Source organism: Falco naumanni, chromosome 19 (assembly GCF_017639655.2).
Source record: "Falco naumanni isolate bFalNau1 chromosome 19, bFalNau1.pat, whole genome shotgun sequence".
In the NCBI taxonomy this organism is placed as follows: domain Eukaryota; kingdom Metazoa; phylum Chordata; class Aves; order Falconiformes; family Falconidae; genus Falco; species Falco naumanni.
In genome coordinates, this window is record NC_054072.1 from 6,258,415 (window position 1) to 6,276,674 (window position 18,260).

Here is an 18,260-nt window from a genome sequence, read left to right on the forward strand (position 1 = left end):
TTGCTGCATCTGCCCATTCCAGTCTGCGCTGCATCTCTCTGTACAGCATAAATATGAAATGAGAGGCAACTGCTCCGTATTGTCTGTAATGTGCTCTTTGGCCACTAGATGCCAATGTGTTTTCTGTGTGGTAGCAGAACTTGTCCCTAGGCTGCTGTACATACGGCTATGGCATCTGTCAGGTAGCCGTGGAGTCCAGCATGTATAGTTTGTGCTTGTGAACAAGGTGACCCTAAATGAAGGATAACACATATTCTGGTTTGCATGTGATGGATTTGCAGTGGATGATGGCATCCTGCTTGTGGAATTGCAAGTTCCAGTGATGGCATCCTGCTTGTGGAATTGCAAGTTCCAGTGCAACTGATAAATGCTATAGCAGGTGGCCTTACTGCTGAGCGTGTTCAGTGCAAATATAACCTTCAGCAAGGACATCAATAAAATTCAGTTTTACATGTCATCTGTGTCATTTCAGAGTGTTTTCTGGGGGCTTTACGAGAAATATAGTTGGTATTTGAGGAGGAAGGTAAATCATGCCAGTTGGACTGTGGATACTGGGTGCCATAGGGAGATAAATGTCTCTATGCAATTGGGATTGTAAGCTCAGGACTAAGCCACTGCCTGAAAAGCTAAAATTAATAACTTTCTTGGTAATTTTTCTTAGTGTTTCCCGAAAAGAGTGCTGAGCTTTTCCTAGAACCTCAGCAAAACTGTTGTTAGGAATGCAGCCGAACCATTTCTGTTTAGTAGGTGGGGTTTGGGGTAGCTGGTTAAGGGCTGTGCTTTTGATTATGAAGACCAATACCTCTACACCTTCCTGCTCTTCAAGTGCTTAATATTGTCCTTTGGGTTTGCAGCTTTGTTTTTTGAAGTATCTTTTCTTTTCTGCTGAAGTGATTCATGTCAGTCAAGATCTTGAAAGGCTTCTTATATGCATAAGCGTGTCTGGCTCTTATGACAAGCTTTCTGTATCAGTCTGAGATGGCTGCAAGTTCCTACAGAATGAAAGATGAAGCAGGGCAGAAGAGGAAAGCAGGGAGCAACATCAGTGAGATAACTTAGTAGATGATAGAAATTTTGGGGGAGATGTGAGGTATACCTGTGTGCTTCAGTTACAATAAATGCTGATGTCGACTTAGGTTCTGGAAGAACTTGAGTATGACAGTATCATCTGCAAAGCAAGAAGAAGGATGATGCCAGCAGATGGCAGTCATTATTGTCTTAGGCCTTGCCTCAGGATGGTGCTACTGTGTGCTGGATGGAAGAAGACAAGAAGGGGGGAAAAAAATAAGAAGAAAAGCTGATGTCATAGCGATGGAGACTTATCATGGAGCTTTTTATCAGGGAGGGTTGTAATGGGTAAACAAGCCAGAGAAACGCAGTTAAGGACACTGAGCTAGGTGGCAGCAGCTTCTGGGAAATGAAACACAAGAAGTTAAAAGTAAAGCCGGAGAACAAAAGTTCTAGTTACTGGACTGGGATTTGGTTAATATCCCAGATTAATGATCTACTACAAAATGAGTGATAAAGAAGAATTTGAAAAAAAACTGAGAGTTGATTCTGGGCCCTTCTTTAAGCTAGCCACAGAGAAGACATCACAGAAGACAGACCAGGATGGAAGGAAGCAGCCAGTGCAGGGATAGCAACTAAAGCTTGTATAGCTCTCTTGTCACCTTGGATATTTCATGTAAGTGTGTTTTCAAGGAGCTGGTAATGACTGTTCTGTAAAACTGTTCCTCTGCTACTTATATTTCTGTAGGATGTATTTTTTCCTAAAATACATGAGTGTCAAGTGTGGTTCAGTTACATTTGGTGGCTGTTATATCACATCAAGCCTAAATAATGTATTTCATAGACTCTTTGAATTGTGGAACAAAAGTTGCATTCCTGAGGAAATTTACCTGTGTTACTCATTGGAATGGTTTTGGTGTTCTACAGGCAGTAGTGAGTATTTGGCAGGCTTGCAAAGGCCAGGACAGTGAGGCACAGCAGCACTTGGAAATGGGTTTAGGGGAGGGGAATGGAAATTTGTCTTTTTCTCAGGGTTAATACCTAATAAAATACAACCAACATCAACAAAAAATCACACCAAAAAAACCTGAGCTGTGACTCTTTTAATAAACATCATGTTTGGGTTTTTTTTCCCCTTCCACTGGCTGAAATACGGGACTCATTGCTGAAGCTAACTGGACTTACACCACCCTTTCTCTGAGGACATTAGAAAAGGTCTCTTGGAGGTCAGTTTCTAAGCTGGTAGCTAGAAAGACACAGACCGTTTGTAAAGTTACCATTTACAAAACCCATTTGATAAAATAACGGACATCCTTACCAAATCTCTCTTCTGTACTTACTATATATAAGCTACTCTATTTGACTAGAGGCTGTGCTACTAGATCATGGGAGAGCTCCTTAAAACTATAGAGTAAACATTTTCAGTTACAATGTTTTGAAATTTCCCAAATACAATAGACTAGTTTTCTAGCTACAGTGTCTGACTGATACTAAAGCTAAACTCCTTTTGTAGCCTTAGTGTTATTTTTTTCCTTTTGTAAAATGGTAGTTGTACGTGCTTTCTCTTTATAAAACAATTGGACAAGAAAGAATCTGTCAAAGCGGCTTAACTCTTAGGATGTGCATAAGTGCCACTTAGAGTGTTGTTTCTATGTGACTCTAAGTAATGCTTGATTATTAAGATTCTAGATCACGGTGGCTTGATTATACCTGTCCTGTCGTCTGTTAAAGGACAAATGCAGCCTTATGACATTTGACTTGATCTTTACCTATGGATTTAAATCTATCAGGCACCAAAACCTGCTGTCATTACACTTATCTGTTGTTCTGCCCTGCTGTGCTGAAGAGAGAGCTCTAGCTTTCATATGAGATGATAATGCATTGAAATCTAATAGTCAAAAACGTAACGTGTTGATTCTGTGGCAGAGAAAGCTGTTAAGATTTTTACCTATTCCACATTTGTTTAAATATTTAGTTCCTACCAGGAGGAGAAGCAAGTGGAGGACAGATAGTCCTAACAAGCACACCATCCTGGATTTGCTCAGAGTTTAAGTTCAAACTCAGTTAATTGGTTCCAAACTGAAGAAGTAGTATGTTAATATGGAAATAAGCATCCCATGCCTACAACTTTGCTGTTTCTATTGGAGTCAAGCTGAAATCAGCTTAAATAACCAAAATAAAAAGACAGAGCTCAAGCCTGACTGGAATGTATTCCAAATTTACAGCCAAATAAGAAGGAGGGAGGTGAAGTTTTCAGGAGATTAAATGTCCCCTTTGCCTTCAGTTCACACTCATTCCCAAAACAACATAGCTGTTCATGGAATGCATGATGTTCTCTCCTGGTTTATTCCCTCGGGCAAAAATTTATTTCTAATTGTACTGCTATAATTTAATGCAAGGAGAAAGCTTGGGGATGTGAGGGGAAAGGTGTGTTAGCTTCTGATAACCTATAATAAGGATAGTAGTTTGAGAATGTTCCCTTCCCACACACTGCAGTTGGTCTTCCTCTTGTACTGAAAGTCATAAGCATCTGGACAAACAGAAAGCCCTGTTGGCATCCTTAAAGCACCCAGAAGGAAGCTGCAAGGGCATGGACACAAGACTGTGTGGATCATTCGCTGTTCTTTCTCAGCGTTTCATGTTGTCCTGAATCCAGTCAAGATAACGATTCACATTTGTATAAACGCCAGGTATGTCTTTGCGGCCACAGCCTATTCCCCAGCTGATGATTCCAATTAGATACATGCGATCATCCTTCATACAGACCAGAGGCCCTCCAGAGTCACCCTACAGAGAAGTAACAGGTTAGTAAAAATCTCCTTTTTTGTTTGTTTGGTTTTGTGTTGTTTTTACCCCCACTGGCTTTAGCGGTGCACTAGTATCTATGGAAATGCCCTGTGTAGTATGCTTACAAATCAAGAGCTCTTAGTAACAGCGCTTCCATATAAGCTACTTTTTGTGTTCCAGACTCACTCAACACTTCTCTCATGAGGAGACCCTAAATATTCTTGACACTGAAGCATCTACCTTTGTATGGCACTCATTTACGAAACGTAGGTGAAAAGTTGGTAAGAACAAAAAGGGGGATGCTGTTATTCAAGCTATAAAGATCCAGGGTGTTCTAAACTGCTATGTGTGATAGTAAAGCACAATTATTAAAAGAGCTGTTTTAATGGAAAGGATGTGAATTGAATGTGTACCCTCCTTCTTTTTTTTCACATTAGAGCTGCTCATTCCATACCCTCTTTTGGCCTTTATTCTTTTCTCCACTTCCCAGTTAAGTGGCACCCCCTTCCTTTTACAGAACCTCCTGCTGAGTATTTTGCATGCTTACATAAGAGAAAAATACTAGGAAATGCTGCTGAGGTGGAATTTCCTGCTTACTTTTGTGCTACTTCCTGTATTTGGGATTTTCAGTCTGTGTTTTTCTGGTTTGCTTGATTAAATGTGGCCTACTTTCTCAGCTATGAGGGACAGGGGGAGAAAAAAGGAAGAGGAGCCAGTGGTTTTTGTTCTGTTCAAATAAAGTCTACTAAAACTTCTATGTAGTCAAATGCAGAACTACTTTAAAGTATTTTCTGAAGCTTTTTGATTAGTCCAGACTGTCAAGGATAGACCTAAAAAGAAGAGAGGAAGGGAATTGGGTTTACCTTGCAGGCATCATCAAGGTGCCTGGTGTCTCCTGCACATAACATGTTGTCTGTAACTGTTCGGTTGTCTAGATGCTGTGTTGTGCACCGACTGGCTGGAAAAAGTCTGACGTGGCCTTCCTTCAGGTGCTCTGAATAGAATGGAGAGACTGGAAGAAAAACAGCAATATAAATACATATATATATGTCTGTGTATACAGATATTTTTTTTTTTATTTATTGCAGTTCAGTTTCTCTAGTTTAGGGGAGAGTACACCGAATAGCTGGGTGGAGGTGGGGGTGGCTGAACAAATATTTCCTTGCCAAAGGGTCTTTTTTAATTCTCGGGGGTTTCTGCTTTGCTAGTGAGAACACCTTAAATCTACTTGAGAGACTATTGCTGCTTTAGCATGCTGAAATGCTAAAGAGGTTTTTGTAGGCTCCAAATTAAAGACTGCTGGGTTTCTTGATTGGGTAAGTAGTCTTTGCACAGTTAAATCAATCAAGATGAAGTCACAGGAAGTGCCTATGAGAATCACTCACTGCATGAAACAGGAGCCTGACATTTTATTATTAGACTTGTGCCAACAAAAATCAGATTCCTCGTACACAATACTGACTAACTGGATAAGAATGTATACTCATGTTATGTTGGAATGGGAGGGATTTTTTTTGGGGGGGAGATGGGGTGGGTGGGCAGTCTTGGTTTTATTCTTCCGCATAGCTGCAATTGCACAAAGCTGAAAGTAGGCAGGTTTTGTTCTTTGTTTGTTTGTTTTTCTGACATTTGTTTTTCAGTCTAGTTCTGAATTATAGTTGCAGCATCCTTTCTCTCTCAAAGAATTTATCCTGTACTCACTGTAAGCAGTGCTGAGAACTAGCTTTAAAATCACTGTAAAAACAGTTCATGACATGCTTATATTTTACATCTTCCAAGTCTGCTCCAAAGTCCCTATGGGTTCCAGTCATGATTAGGTCTTGTTATGATGGGTGCTTCACAGTCTCTGTCTCAAAGTTTACAAGTTAGAGAATAAAAAGAAATTAGTAGAACGTGCCAGTAAAATAAGAGCTGGGGTTTTTTTGTTTGCTTTAAATACAGGTCAGCCTGTGTATACTTCCAGGCAAGTTTTATTCCTGTTTGTTGTAGCTCACTTTAAAAACTATTTGGCCAGCCTTTTATTATATATCTGAGATTGCTATTGCTTTAGCTTTTTTTTTTTTGCTAATCACTGCACAGCCAGTGTATCTTTTAGAATAATGCAACTACCTGCAACTGTGTAGTATATCAAATCTTGACAGAAATGTGTTTCTGTCAGTGACAATGTCTAAATGTACTCAGTACAGCAGAAATGTGGCAAACCTGATTGTACATTTTCTGTCTTTCCTACCTCATCCATTGTGCCATTTTTTGTGTTTCTACTATTGGAGAGTATCAAGACAGGCTTTATTAGCGCATGCAGCTGACAGAAACCAGACGAATTAAATAATTTACAGAAAAACTTAGTTTTGTCTATCTCCCACTTACACATATGTTTTATAGTGCTGATACAAGCCTGTATAATAATTTAGGGAGTCACACATTAAGCAATGCTAAAATCTTAAATTCTTTGAGGGTAGGGGACCCAAACTTTGAACATAGTATCTTCTACTTACATTCTTCATTTCTGCCATAGCCAGAGATCTCACATTCAGTCCAGTCAGGCAACTGCAGTTCTGGTGCTGGGAGGCAGGCAGCACGGACAGTGTCTGTTTCAATAGCGCAGTCTTCTGTATCTGAGTTCAACTGCAACAGAGCTGAAGATGGGGGAAAAAAAAAATAATCTCCACTTCATTAACTGCAAATCTGAGCCAACCGTGACCTTTCCAGTCTTGAAGTCAGAAAAGTTCTTACCAATATCATTGTTGAAATTTTCTGAGTCAAATCTCTGATGCACAGTGTAGTTCTTCACTTGAAACTTTTGTTCATTTTCCTCGGGAGTTGCTCGGGAAGTCCTACCCAGCACAATCTTCAGCTGGTTTGCACTAAAGCTGAAGAACAAGAGTCTTGCTTTCTTCCCCTGTTAACTGGAGTGGACTGCTCCCTTGAAGATGTACTGTTGGAGCTTCTCTTTTCTTATTTTAGCACTATTTAGTGCACTACCCAGGCAGTTTAACTTAAAGTGTCCTGTTTGCCTTCGGTTTTGCACTAACTGCTTACAACCACCAATGGCAAAGATCCTCTGCCAGCCCCTAGCTGTTCCCAGGTTTCACACGGCTCTGCATCTCTATTGACAACTTTGTTCTTCAGCTATTTGATATTCTGCTGTGGTACCTTGAAGCCCTGCTGCTAGTTTGTCCAATAAATGCCTGTCTGTAATTCTCAGCACAATTAACTCCATAATCTTCAGTGCAGAACGACTTACTGGGATAAAAAGCTTTTTCTTCCCCAAGTCTTTTACCCTTTCAGTAAACTGGCTATACTGGATGCTTTAATTTTCCAGATTTTTTTCCCCTAGACAGTGCTGAATTCTCAACTTACCCTTCCTCAAAACAGTGAGCAGCTGACAAAACCCAGCAGGAGCTGATCAGAACTCCTCCACAGAGGAAGTGCTCTCCAGGTGCTCGGCGATACTTCACAAAGATGGCAGCTTGCCATGGGTGAGCTGCAATGTCTGCGTAGGAGCCACCTTTAATCCTGTACTGGTGGACTCTGCGCTGCCGTAAGCCACAGGCAGCTGTGGATGACAAACCCAGAAACAGGCTTCTTGTTCAGGCACTCTTGCTTTGAGTTTGGGTTAAGAGCCTGTTGTCCGTGCGTGTTGAGGCAGCCTGGCTCAAACTGCTTCGTATCTGACTCATTCCTGTTTCCTAGGAAACTTGGACTCTGATTTGAAAAATACAGTAAGGAAACCCTGCCTTTTCTGTTCTCCATTTCTGCAGTCTTCCCTTCTGGCAGAGAAAAGGGCACTTCTGTGAGAGTGGAGCCACAGAATCTGTTTCTACTCCAAAAAGCTTCCTCCTCCCCCGCCCCCCCCAGCTCTTACTTTACTATAAGAGGCTTGACTTTAATGCAGATGACATACAGAACACTAACACCTCAAAGAAGGAGAAGAATTAGGAGTGCTAGGATCCTTACAGCAAGTAGGCACATCGCAGTACTCCCATGTGAGCTGATTGCCTTTCAGCACGTGGCACCAGGGCTTGCTGTCATTGTCAGGATTCCTGCAGCACAGGAAAGAGAAGAGCCATTTGTATTATCAGATCTGCAGGGAGTTTGGAGAGACCTGAAGGTGGCAGACTGTGACCTGAGTGTACTCTTAGATATTTCTAGAGATACAGAGGGCCCTTGGGGCACGTAGTCTCCTGTCAGAGAAGCATAGATAGGTCGAGTGGAATAAAATTACTATCGTTAGTGAGCTTCATTCCCAGCAGTAATATATTTCCTGAGCTTTAATAACCCATGTAAAAGACTAGAGCCCTACCTCAAGGGTATCACAAGGAAGTTTTGTGGGATTTTTTTAACTTTATAACTGGCTACATACCGGCAGAAATTGTGACTTCCAAGGCCCAGCTGGTAAGCATCTCTTCTCCAAGCAGTATATAACTTGTTGATAAGGATTCGAGAATTCCACCTCAAACAGGTAGCTCCAGAACTGGTAACACTGTGGCTGCCTCGGTAATCTGTGCCTCTTCCAGATTTGCAGTTGATGTTCCCAACTGCAATAAGAAAGCTGCACATTAACCGACGGGTGTGAACCTGTCAGTTCTTCCTAACCACTGTGATTTCTGTCAGGTCATCTATATATTAGCTATACTTATCTCAGTTTCTTGGTGTCACAAATATTAAAAGCTTAAGCATGATTTAATGTGAGTCTCAACTTTTCAGGCTACAGAAATAGCACAATTCCACAGAGAACCTTTATATATGCAGTGAATCATGGAAGCTCTGAAGTCCATTCCCTATCCCCCTGCATGTACCTTTTGAACAGGAGGGCACACCGCAGTGTTCCCAGGTGTACTTTCCCCCTTTATAGATATAGCACCAAGGTCTGGAATCCTCATCTGGGTTTCTGAAAGAGTTATGACATTATGCATCATTATAAAGCTATTGTTATTAGTCCCATGTCTGCCATTTAGTCTGGTAACTTAATCATGCTCTGCAGTGAAGACATGGACTGAACTACCACAAGGTGTCTGGATTCTTAATTTAATTTTAAAATTGTGGAGTAAATGGAGGTGAGGATGTAGCTAGCGGGAGTGGACAGCTTTTTTGTGCAGTTTAGTTCATCTACATTCCTGTATTTCTAGAGTTTTGAGCAGGATCTGGAGCTGCAGGAAACTGGCTTACAAAGAGAGTTTTAGGCACTGAGAAGGGACAAGGGAAAGACTATGGCATGAGAGATGTACGTATTTTTCTATCTGTCATGAGCATCCAGTCTAGATAGATCTGAAGTTCAGATATGTCTACAGAAGTCGCAATTGCTACTCATGGGCTATGCTGTATTTGCGCCTGTGCAGAGTCATCTCTGCTTGGTATTAGACTGTTGAAAACAGCTGTTCTTTTGCTCTGAGCTCTTAGAATGGGCTGATTCCTGTGGCTCGGCGTGCCATCAGCCCCTCACCTGCAATAGTTGTGGTTGCCCAATCCCAGCTCAACAGCATCCTGTCTTTGACCGCTGTACACCCGGTCCATCAAGCCATTGCTATTCCAATTTAAACATTCAGTTCTGCTCTCTGTCATGCTCCATGTACCCCTGTATGTTACTCCAGCATCTTTGTAGCACTTAACTTCAGTATCTGAACAAAAGGGAACAAAATGTTACTATAAGGACAGTATCCCAAGCTCAGCTTCCCCAGTTGGTTCTGCTTAAACTTGTGTCTTGTCTAGAAAATGCCTTGCCAGGCAGACTGAAAGTACATACGAAGGTCTTCAGCTCCAATATTCAGTTTCATTAAGAGACACTGAGAACAGCCCAGATGTCCTTAAAAGCTCTTTGTAGTATTAGCTTTAGAATAAAAAGAGGTAACTTAACAAAGAGCCTAGTATACAGCAGCAGCTTCTTCATCCTTCTGCACTGCATAGCTAAAACCGGTAGCATTGTTCACAGTAACTGACACAGTATACTTGCCTATTTCACACTGCTTCCCAGAGAAACCGTGGAGGCACTGGCAGATGAAGAGCTGTGGGGAATAATATGCCTGTGAACACTGGCCTCCATTGTAGCAGTTATTTCTAGTGCAGGCTGTGGAATAAGCGAAAGCCAGGAAATACTGTTAGATTTCACGGAAGTAAGAAGGTGGTAATGTATACCCATCTTTCCTCTCCTGTCAATCTCCTCTGACCCGTTATATTTTTCCCTGCCTACCTGTTAATGTCATGTGCTTACAGTCTTTTCCTGCAGTGTTTACACTCTTCCTTTGCTCCCTTCCCTCAACATACACTGTTAGGAGCCTTCCTCAGCTCCCTAAGCAGCTGCCCACCCCTGCTTAGTCCTGCCCAAGTTGGTATATGTTAGTATTTTCATTTCTATCTATTCTATTTCAAGCTAAATTTTCTGTGTGGTAACTCCTTCCCTGTCGGTGGACTTCTTCAGGATGATTAGATGGGCGATTTCTCATCCCCAGTGATTTCTTTCTCTTTTTCTTCTTCATACTCACCTCTAACAGGCACAGTGTGGCAGCGACTCTGACCACTGTTGCACCTACAGTATTCTGTTCTGCTGCCTGAAAGCCTCAGCCAGGTCTCCCTGTGGTGGTAAATCTCTCCAGATGAAATGTCTGTGCAAATGTCTGTAATTGGAGAAAAGAAATCCTCTTTTAGAGATTCAGGGAAGAGACCCGGCTAGGCAAAAGAACTCCCTTCTCTTTCCAGCAGAGTATCGATCGTAAGAGCATCTGTCTAGCGGGCTGCCCTTTTTCCTTCTCAGGCAATCGTCCCGTCTCTCTCACTGCTGTGTTGCTGGATGTACTGTTGCAATATTGACCGACTTCTTTTTCTTTGAAGGAGAGCAGAGGGAGGGGAGAGGAAAACTTTGGTCTTTGAGCTGTGGATGGTATTAGCAGTCTGGTATTTTGTCTTCTGAATATCTCATCCAGATAACCATGACAAACAGCTTTTAGGTTCTGTTCCCTCAGCATCGTCTGCTTTCCCCTCCTGTACTCATAAAGCTCCAGGTAACACGGTTGTAGTTTGCCTGGCTTACCTCTAGATCTGGCTCCCCGTTTGAAACGCATGCGTAAGCCCTGCAAGCAAAGAAGGTTAATTCTGTGAGTAACTGCTCTCTTAAGAAAACTGAGAGGAAAAAGTGTTTCCAAAGAGCTAGTCCTCTTCTTAAGGTCTTGTAAATCAGGGGAGCTCTAAGCAACTTGTCAGACAGTACAGTGAAAAGTGCCTTTAGTACCTCAGCATGGGTACTGGGAATTGTAACTCCAGTCATCACAGGTTACCAGGTGATTGCTTGTCATCTGAGTGACGTGAACTTGAGATGTGCTGTCCTCACATGGTGCGTGAAGTGATTATGTGCTCTTGGGGCATCGCACATGCTCACTAAGGCTTATCAGCTTTCTGATATTTGAAGGAGATGCAAGCAAATAATTTCCGAACAAATAAATACAAACAAGCAGTTATTTTTGCTTGTTTACATGCAGTTTCCCCATAAGCCTTTGTAGCTTGATTACCTTTGAGAGAGATGTCTCCTGCAGCCAAATAAATAAAATGTTTTGGATAGGGTTGTAAGGAAGAAACCAATTTAGAAAGCTTTTTTTATTACGCCATAAAAGAAAGCATAATGTAAAAAGCAAGAGGAAGGCTGGGATAGAATTTGTTTGAGAGACTAAACATTTTAGAATTGTGCAGGGTTTCCTCAAACCTGTGCAGTGTGAGACGTAAAGTGCGGGGACATGGGAACCATTGATGTACAGTTGTGAGAGTAACGATGAAGGCGATGACAATAGAAAGAAAATTAAAGGGTGATCACAATGGGAACTCTTACTGACGGTGAAAGGTGACAGTGAACAGATGTGCCAAGAAGATTTGGAGATGACTTGCTTACTGAAATGAAAACCAGCCAGGACAACACATTACTGGAAATCACAGCTCAGAGATATACTTTGTAAGGTTTTTCCTTCCCCTAATTTATAGTAATATGACCAGATTATCCTGTGACATAGACAGCTGGAGTCGATGGTGAGGAAGTGCTGCTGAAAACTCAGGAGGATGGCAAGACATTATTGGATGCATTAGCCTGCTTACCTGGCACTGAGCAGCCGCGATTGCTCCCACCAACAGGAGGAAACATGGGAGTTTGCCTTCCATTCTGAGTGCTTTCCACATCACCTCCAAACCTCGAGTGATCTATAGAGACAGAAGAAAAAATAAGATGTTGAACAAAGACATTTTAAAGTGTGAGTGGAGTTCAAGGTCTTAAGTTTAAATACAGGTTTTAAATTATGAAAATTATTTTTACATTAAAACACACTTCCTACTCCGCAGTTCTCTGCCATCTGGTCTAGCTGTCCTGGTGTTCCTGGACAGGGGAAGCTTCAGGCTGGACCCAGATGTTCTTTTACTTGATAAACTTAGCCATGCAACAAGCTAAAGCACACCATTTTAGGTCTGGTAGAAACTCAGACACTGTTTCCTGGGGAATAACACTGGCAGAAGTAAATTCTAAGTCCTTTTTCCTAAGGTTGCTGGAAGCCAGCAGTATCATGTGCGTTATTCAGGGAGATTGACTTGTCTAATGAAGGAATGTAATGCTGATTGGAAAATATTAATTGAGAGTCAGGTCATTGAGGCCTACCTAAGAGATCTCTAGCAGGGGCTCAAAAATGTGCTGAAGGATCAGTCTGTGATAATGGTGGTTTAAGAGGATTTGCACTTTCTGCACAGGCGGCTTCTCTGGGTGACAGTGAGGGCTTCTCCCTTAGGTGGAGGATGCATCAGCAAGAAGACTTTGGTTTATGACAGGAGGGCATAGCACTACTATGTCGTTGATTTTCAGGATTTCTACAGCTTCTCCCCAGCTAAGCTTTTAGTTTCTACTATTGTCATTTAGCTTTTGCTAAAAAGGGAGAGCACGGCAATTGGCTGGCAAGCTAGCTTTTGGTCTGGTGTTCTATTTTATTCGTTGCAGCATCTTCCCATGTGTCACTTCTGTGCAGTCACAATGACTTCTTATTCCCACTGATCCCTTCGGCAACTTTACACTTCAGATAAAGCCCTCTTCCGTCTCACAGCAAGAGTTTCTGCTTCCTCCAGACTGATTTACATAGTCTGTCTCCTACGGTAGTAGTCTTGGGAGAGAACCTCCAAGGATCTCCTGTGGGAAATCGCTGGCTGGTATGGTGTGGTTGGGGTTAAGGATGAATCTGGATTTCTGCCCCCATTTATCTAATTCACTTTGAAAATCTACTTAATCTCTTCACTCATCAGAGGTTAATTTCCTACCTGGTGAAATTGCTGCTCAGACCTGGCCACAGACAGCTATAGGAAGGACATTTGGTTACTGTGACCCATCTGTATTTCTTCCTACTGTAGCAAAATTTATTTCTGTCTGGCCTTGAACAGGCAAGTTTCTTCACAGAACTGTGAATTTAGATTTCTGTAGCCATTGAGTGCAGCAAGATGTGCTACCATCTTGTGCCCTTGTTTCCCCTCCCCCAGTTTGCTTCCTGACAAAGAAGGGAAAATTATTTCTTCCACCAGAGTGCCTTGTATAGGCACTGACTGGTTTAGGGCAGCTGCTGGGCAGAGAGAAAATTCTAAGCAGCAGCAGCTGTGCTCATAACACAGTGCAGCCTCGAGGACATACAAAACTTCAACGCTGAAATTAAGCAACATGTTTTTTTTCACGGGCTGCACTACATGCCATTTTCTAATCTCATCCTAGTACCAGAAAAATATGCTGGATGTGACGGGCAAAGGCAATGAAGGGCTTTCTGAGGTGGTCTGTTGCCTATAAAGGCAAGGTGCTTTGCTGTGGATGTCTGGTTCCTCTGTTAATCCCTGGAGGAAAAATTCCCAAGATGATGTATATTGCCCATTTCTTTATCTTGGTGACCTTGCAGTAACTATAAAAGATCAGGCAAGTGTTATGTATGTAAAAGAACTCCAGTAAAGCCTGCATGAGTTTGGTAGTTAGCAAAGTTCTGTTGTATATTTAGAAACAATGCTGAAGTTGAGGACTTTAAATGAGGATTTACTGCTACACTAAGGAGGAGGTTGTTGTTCATAACAAAACTTCAATCAGTAACATGGAATCAAATGAGTATATGGTGTCAGAAGTTTAGAAACTTTTAGTGCCTATGGGACTTCTTGGAAACGTGGCATTAAATAGCAAGGTCCAATACATCTATTAAAAACTGGGAAGGTATTGCTGATTTTCACAGTTGAGTAATAGCTTTGAAGGACTGGAGTTGTCATTATTATGTAATCTGAACTCTTACAATAAGGTAAATAACTTTATCACAGGTTTTCTGACTTGAACCCATGATTTTCTTCCTAAAATTAATAATTACTCCTACATGCAGTAATAGTAGCTCTTTTTTACAATTGAACAAGACTTAAGTAGTCACCAGTGTGAACAGATTTAGCTTGATCCTCTGTACTAACCAAGACTGCTATAGCAGTCAGTCTAGTTGTCTGAGATGATGAATCACAAAAGTTATGAAGTAGGTGGGAACCCTCCTGCTTTGAACAAATCCAGCGCCAGAGGTCCTTTTTTTCTCTTCCTTTAAAAATATTATACCTCCTATATAAACCATGAGCTGGGAGTGAGGTAGAGTAGCAGACAAGAAGATGTAATTTCATTCCCAATCTCTAAGATTACTCTGCAATTCCAGTGCTTTGAAATAAATCAGGCACTGTCCCCCACATGATCAGCTTTTTATTATCTACATTATGCAATCCCTGAGCAAGTAGAAAGATAACTTAATCATTTAGGAAAACTACTACTACCAGAAATTAGGAGCTCAAACACTGTTTATATAATAAAGCTGGAGAAGGCAGCTGGGTAATAGCTGGTGAAACTGGAGTATGACCGACGAAGGAGTCATAAATTAGGATTCAAGGCTATAAAAAGGGAGCTTGTTTGTGGGTTTTGTTTGTTTGTTTTTGTTTGTTTGTTTTTTAAGATTTGTTCAAAGAAAAAGCAAAAGGCACAAATATTCCAGTCTCCGAAGCAGAACTACAGCACGATAGTTTAGGCTGTGATTTTTCATCATTAGACTGCACAAAGAGGAGACTTAAGTTGCAAGTCAGACTAAAAGGATTCACAGAAACAGCTTCCAAGAGCCTTAGTTACTTCAAGTCTTCTCTTTAGGTCACGTCTTGATGATGAGATCCATGTAATTAAGAGAATCTTTCAGGGATTTGTATTAGCATGCAGAATTTGTAGTATACTTTATATACTTTCAAGCCCCTTCTCACCTCTTAGGAAGCATTTTGCATTATATAGGAAGCCTTTTTAAAAGCTGTAAGGGTGATTTCCAAATAGGCATTGGCTTCAGTTGAATCTGAGCTAAATCAGCAGCGTTTCCAAAGCAGAAGCGGATGATCTAAACTGCTACCCGGAGTCACTTGGTTGCTGCTGTAACCCTGCGTTACATTATCTTCACTCCCTGCAGCTGGAGCCCCTTACTGGAGCTATGCCTGCTTGTGTTCTCAGTCCCACTGTGGCAGGGTTTCAACTTGTTAATTGCTAGTACCACTGGTCATCTTTGTTGCTGTCTATGGAGAAGGCTTGAAGTTCTTACTGACAGCTTTAAGAAATGAGATTCTGTGAGCTAAGACCTTGTTAAGGAAAGGTTCATTCAGCGAAGCTACTTATCTGAGTTTAGCTGCTTTTTTGGAATTTCTGTCTGGGAAGTGCTGTGAAGAACTGTTGAGACCTCATTTCTGAGGTAACTGCTAAGATGCCCCAAAAACAAGCAACACTAGTGAAATCTGATCTCGTGTGTGTGTGTGTGTGAGGACAGAGTGGTAAATCTGGCCTAATTAATATCTTGGAGGAAGTCCTAGCCGCCTGAAACCAGCAGGGACCTATAGCTAGGTTTGAAGAGGGAGTGGGAAACATCTTTTAAATTTTTAAAAAAAACAACCAAAAATTTCAGTCTTTGAGACTGACATGAAAGGAGGCATCCCTATTTAGAAAGCATCTGCATGGTTTAATCAAGTTTATGGTTATTAATCAAGCTTACCCCACACAGGCTGCTATACAAGATGATCCTGGTCTTACACAGCACCTAGTTACACTGTAGAATGTGATAGACAGTCTCCCTAAAGCTGTCTTGCATTGCATGCCACGTCCTTTCTTCCACTTCCACTTCAGGCTAGCTTATCTTGTAATGCTGTAGCATGTCCCCCCTCCCCTCCCTCCTGCCATGGTGGGGACGCTTGTCCATCTTTTTGTGGCTGCTGTCCCACTATGCACGGAAAACTGGTAGCAGCTGTTGCCAGATGTTTGTTTTCAGTTCAGGAAAGGTACAGCTTAGTCCAGTCAATTGGAATGTTCCAAATGATAAGACCTATCAAACTGAAACCATGCAGTTGTTTGAAAAATACCATGTTTACAAGACTCCAAGCAGAAACCTGCAAGCAATGTGCTTTCTAGAAAGGCTCTCCTAAACAGTTTGTGCCTTCTGCTCTCACCCTTTGCTTCCTCTCTGATCAAAAATACTCTAGCAATAAGCCAGAGGCATAGATGTGGTGTTCTGACATTTTGATTCTACACTTTCAGGTACATTAGGACATAAAGATATACGACACCCTAAATTGATCTCTCTTTGCTTAAGCAGCAGCAGGAATACTTTAAATTCCACTTATTCATTTATTATTAATAGCAGCTCTTCTAAGCAGTAAGAGTGTGAATATTATCTTATCAATGTGGAATAGGACCTAGAAAAGGGATGTATCTTATCAATGTCAAACAAAAAATCATTAATAGAAAGAAATTAAAAGTAGCTCTCCCCCCCCAACCCTGTGTGCCTCCCCATAAACTAGTATGTCTACTCCAGAATACTGTGATTCTGAATCTGTAGCATTAATAGCTTTCTTGCTGATGAACAGCTATCTTGATCTAGCTTGAGCAAAAGACTACAGATCCTTGCTGCCTTTTCCTGCCTTCTGAAGAAAGTGCTTCTTATCCCTTTTCTAAAATGAACAGATGAACATCAGACTTGTACTATTGGTCTTTAAAATATACCTCCGCTTTTGGGGAAATAATTAAAAAAAAACAAAACAACAAAATAAAACCCTAAGACTTGGTAGTCTTCAAAAGCACTGGAGAAAGTGGATATTTCAAACTCTGGCTTCGTTTTGGGAATAATTCTCAATATTTCCTGTGGTTTTGGCCACATTTGAAAGGAAGCATTTAGGGAGAACCGAAGACAACCCACCCTCCTCCTCTTTTGTCCTTCCATTATCCTGGTTGGGAGCCTGGGGTGAAAGGCATAGTCATCTCCTCCCAGGAAGACTATAAATTGTCCTTTCACAGCTTGCTTTCTGGATCTCTTCTTATCATCAAGATATTTTCCCGTAACTCTCTGCTTTAAGCTCTTTTGCTAAAGTTCTTTGTGCAGGAGACTCCTCCCTGCCTGAGGCTCTCAGTCTTTACCCTGGAACAGCTGAAGCTTTCTTGAAACAACTGAAAGCTGGCAGCTTTACCCAGCATTATGAAACTCTTCGAAAGCTGAAAGGCAATCGCTCAAGTTAGTTAACTACTATGCTGCTTCAGTGGGATTTATTAAATAATATTTAATAGTACTTAATGACAATGCCATTGGTGTTGAAAATGGGAAATGCACCTTTTGAAACAAGTGAATAGTACCTACCTTTTTGCTTTTTCTCTTCTGTATTCTGCTGATTATTTCCTTTGCAGACCAGCCTGCTTTTGTGTTTTCTGCGTCTCTGCTCTGATCTCTCTGAACAGCTCCTGTCCTACTTAAAACTCCACTCCAGGGGGTGGAGACTCTAGACGGACGAAGGGCGTGTTTTCCCCCACCCCCACCCCTGCAAGAGGATCTGGGGATGATCCAGGACAGGGTGGCTTGTGTCTGGAGTATTAGGGAGCCAGTCTGCGTGGGACCGGAGGCAAGTTTGCTTGCTGAAGTGAGCGGGGCATGCTGGATTTTACAGCCGGTTTGTTTTGTTCTTTCTCTCTTCCGTCAGAGTCTTCTTAGTCTTCAAAACAGTTGTTCCCCATCAACACCTTGTTTCAGTGACAGGAAGAACAGTATGCATCCCTTAGGATGAACTGTCCTATCAGGAGTGTGAGGGGCGCCCAAGTGTAACTTGCCCAGGCAGTGCCCTGAGTGAATGCACAGGTGTGTTATTTCTTACATGACCAGAAGTCTGCAATCTGTGGACCTAGTCCCAGTGCTGAGAAACTCCTGTTTCAAGCAGTAGTGCAGCGTACTGTGCTCTGAATGGCATCCATTGAGAATCTTTGACAGAAAGAGCCTGACCTGTATGTGGAGCAAAGCATGCAGTGAACAGTGTTGCTGGGAGAAGAAATGGTCAAAAGAGCTCTCACGTTAAGTGGGGACCAGGAGCAAAACTTCTAAGGATCCTTAGACAGGAATAGCATGTTGAGGACCAAAGAGTGAAATGCTTGCTGATACTGTCTGTCATAGAAAATGAAGACC

General features: G+C 41.8%; 1 protein-coding gene and 1 long non-coding RNA gene across 2 annotated transcripts; one reads left to right on the forward strand and one right to left on the reverse strand.

Moving 5' to 3' along the window:
* Positions 1–2,096: 2,096 nt before the first annotated feature.
* Positions 2,097–17,760, reverse strand: PLAT (plasminogen activator, tissue type). The gene is made up of 14 exons (XM_040618324.1): positions 17,448–17,760; positions 11,869–11,970; positions 10,820–10,859; positions 10,275–10,406; positions 9,746–9,859; positions 9,239–9,413; positions 8,595–8,686; positions 8,159–8,333; positions 7,753–7,838; positions 7,156–7,351; positions 6,529–6,665; positions 6,291–6,431; positions 4,659–4,807; positions 2,097–3,795 (listed from the first exon to the last, which is right to left on the reverse strand). Exons 2-14 carry the CDS (start codon positions 11,947–11,949, stop codon positions 3,637–3,639), a joined length of 1,677 nt encoding a protein of 558 aa, XP_040474258.1. The 5' UTR covers positions 11,950–11,970; positions 17,448–17,760; the 3' UTR covers positions 2,097–3,636.
* On the forward strand, positions 3,727–4,187 carry LOC121099424. The gene is made up of 2 exons (XR_005831470.1): positions 3,727–3,812; positions 3,976–4,187. It is a non-coding gene; the product is annotated as an uncharacterized LOC121099424 (long non-coding RNA).
* Positions 17,761–18,260: the final 500 nt, after the last annotated feature.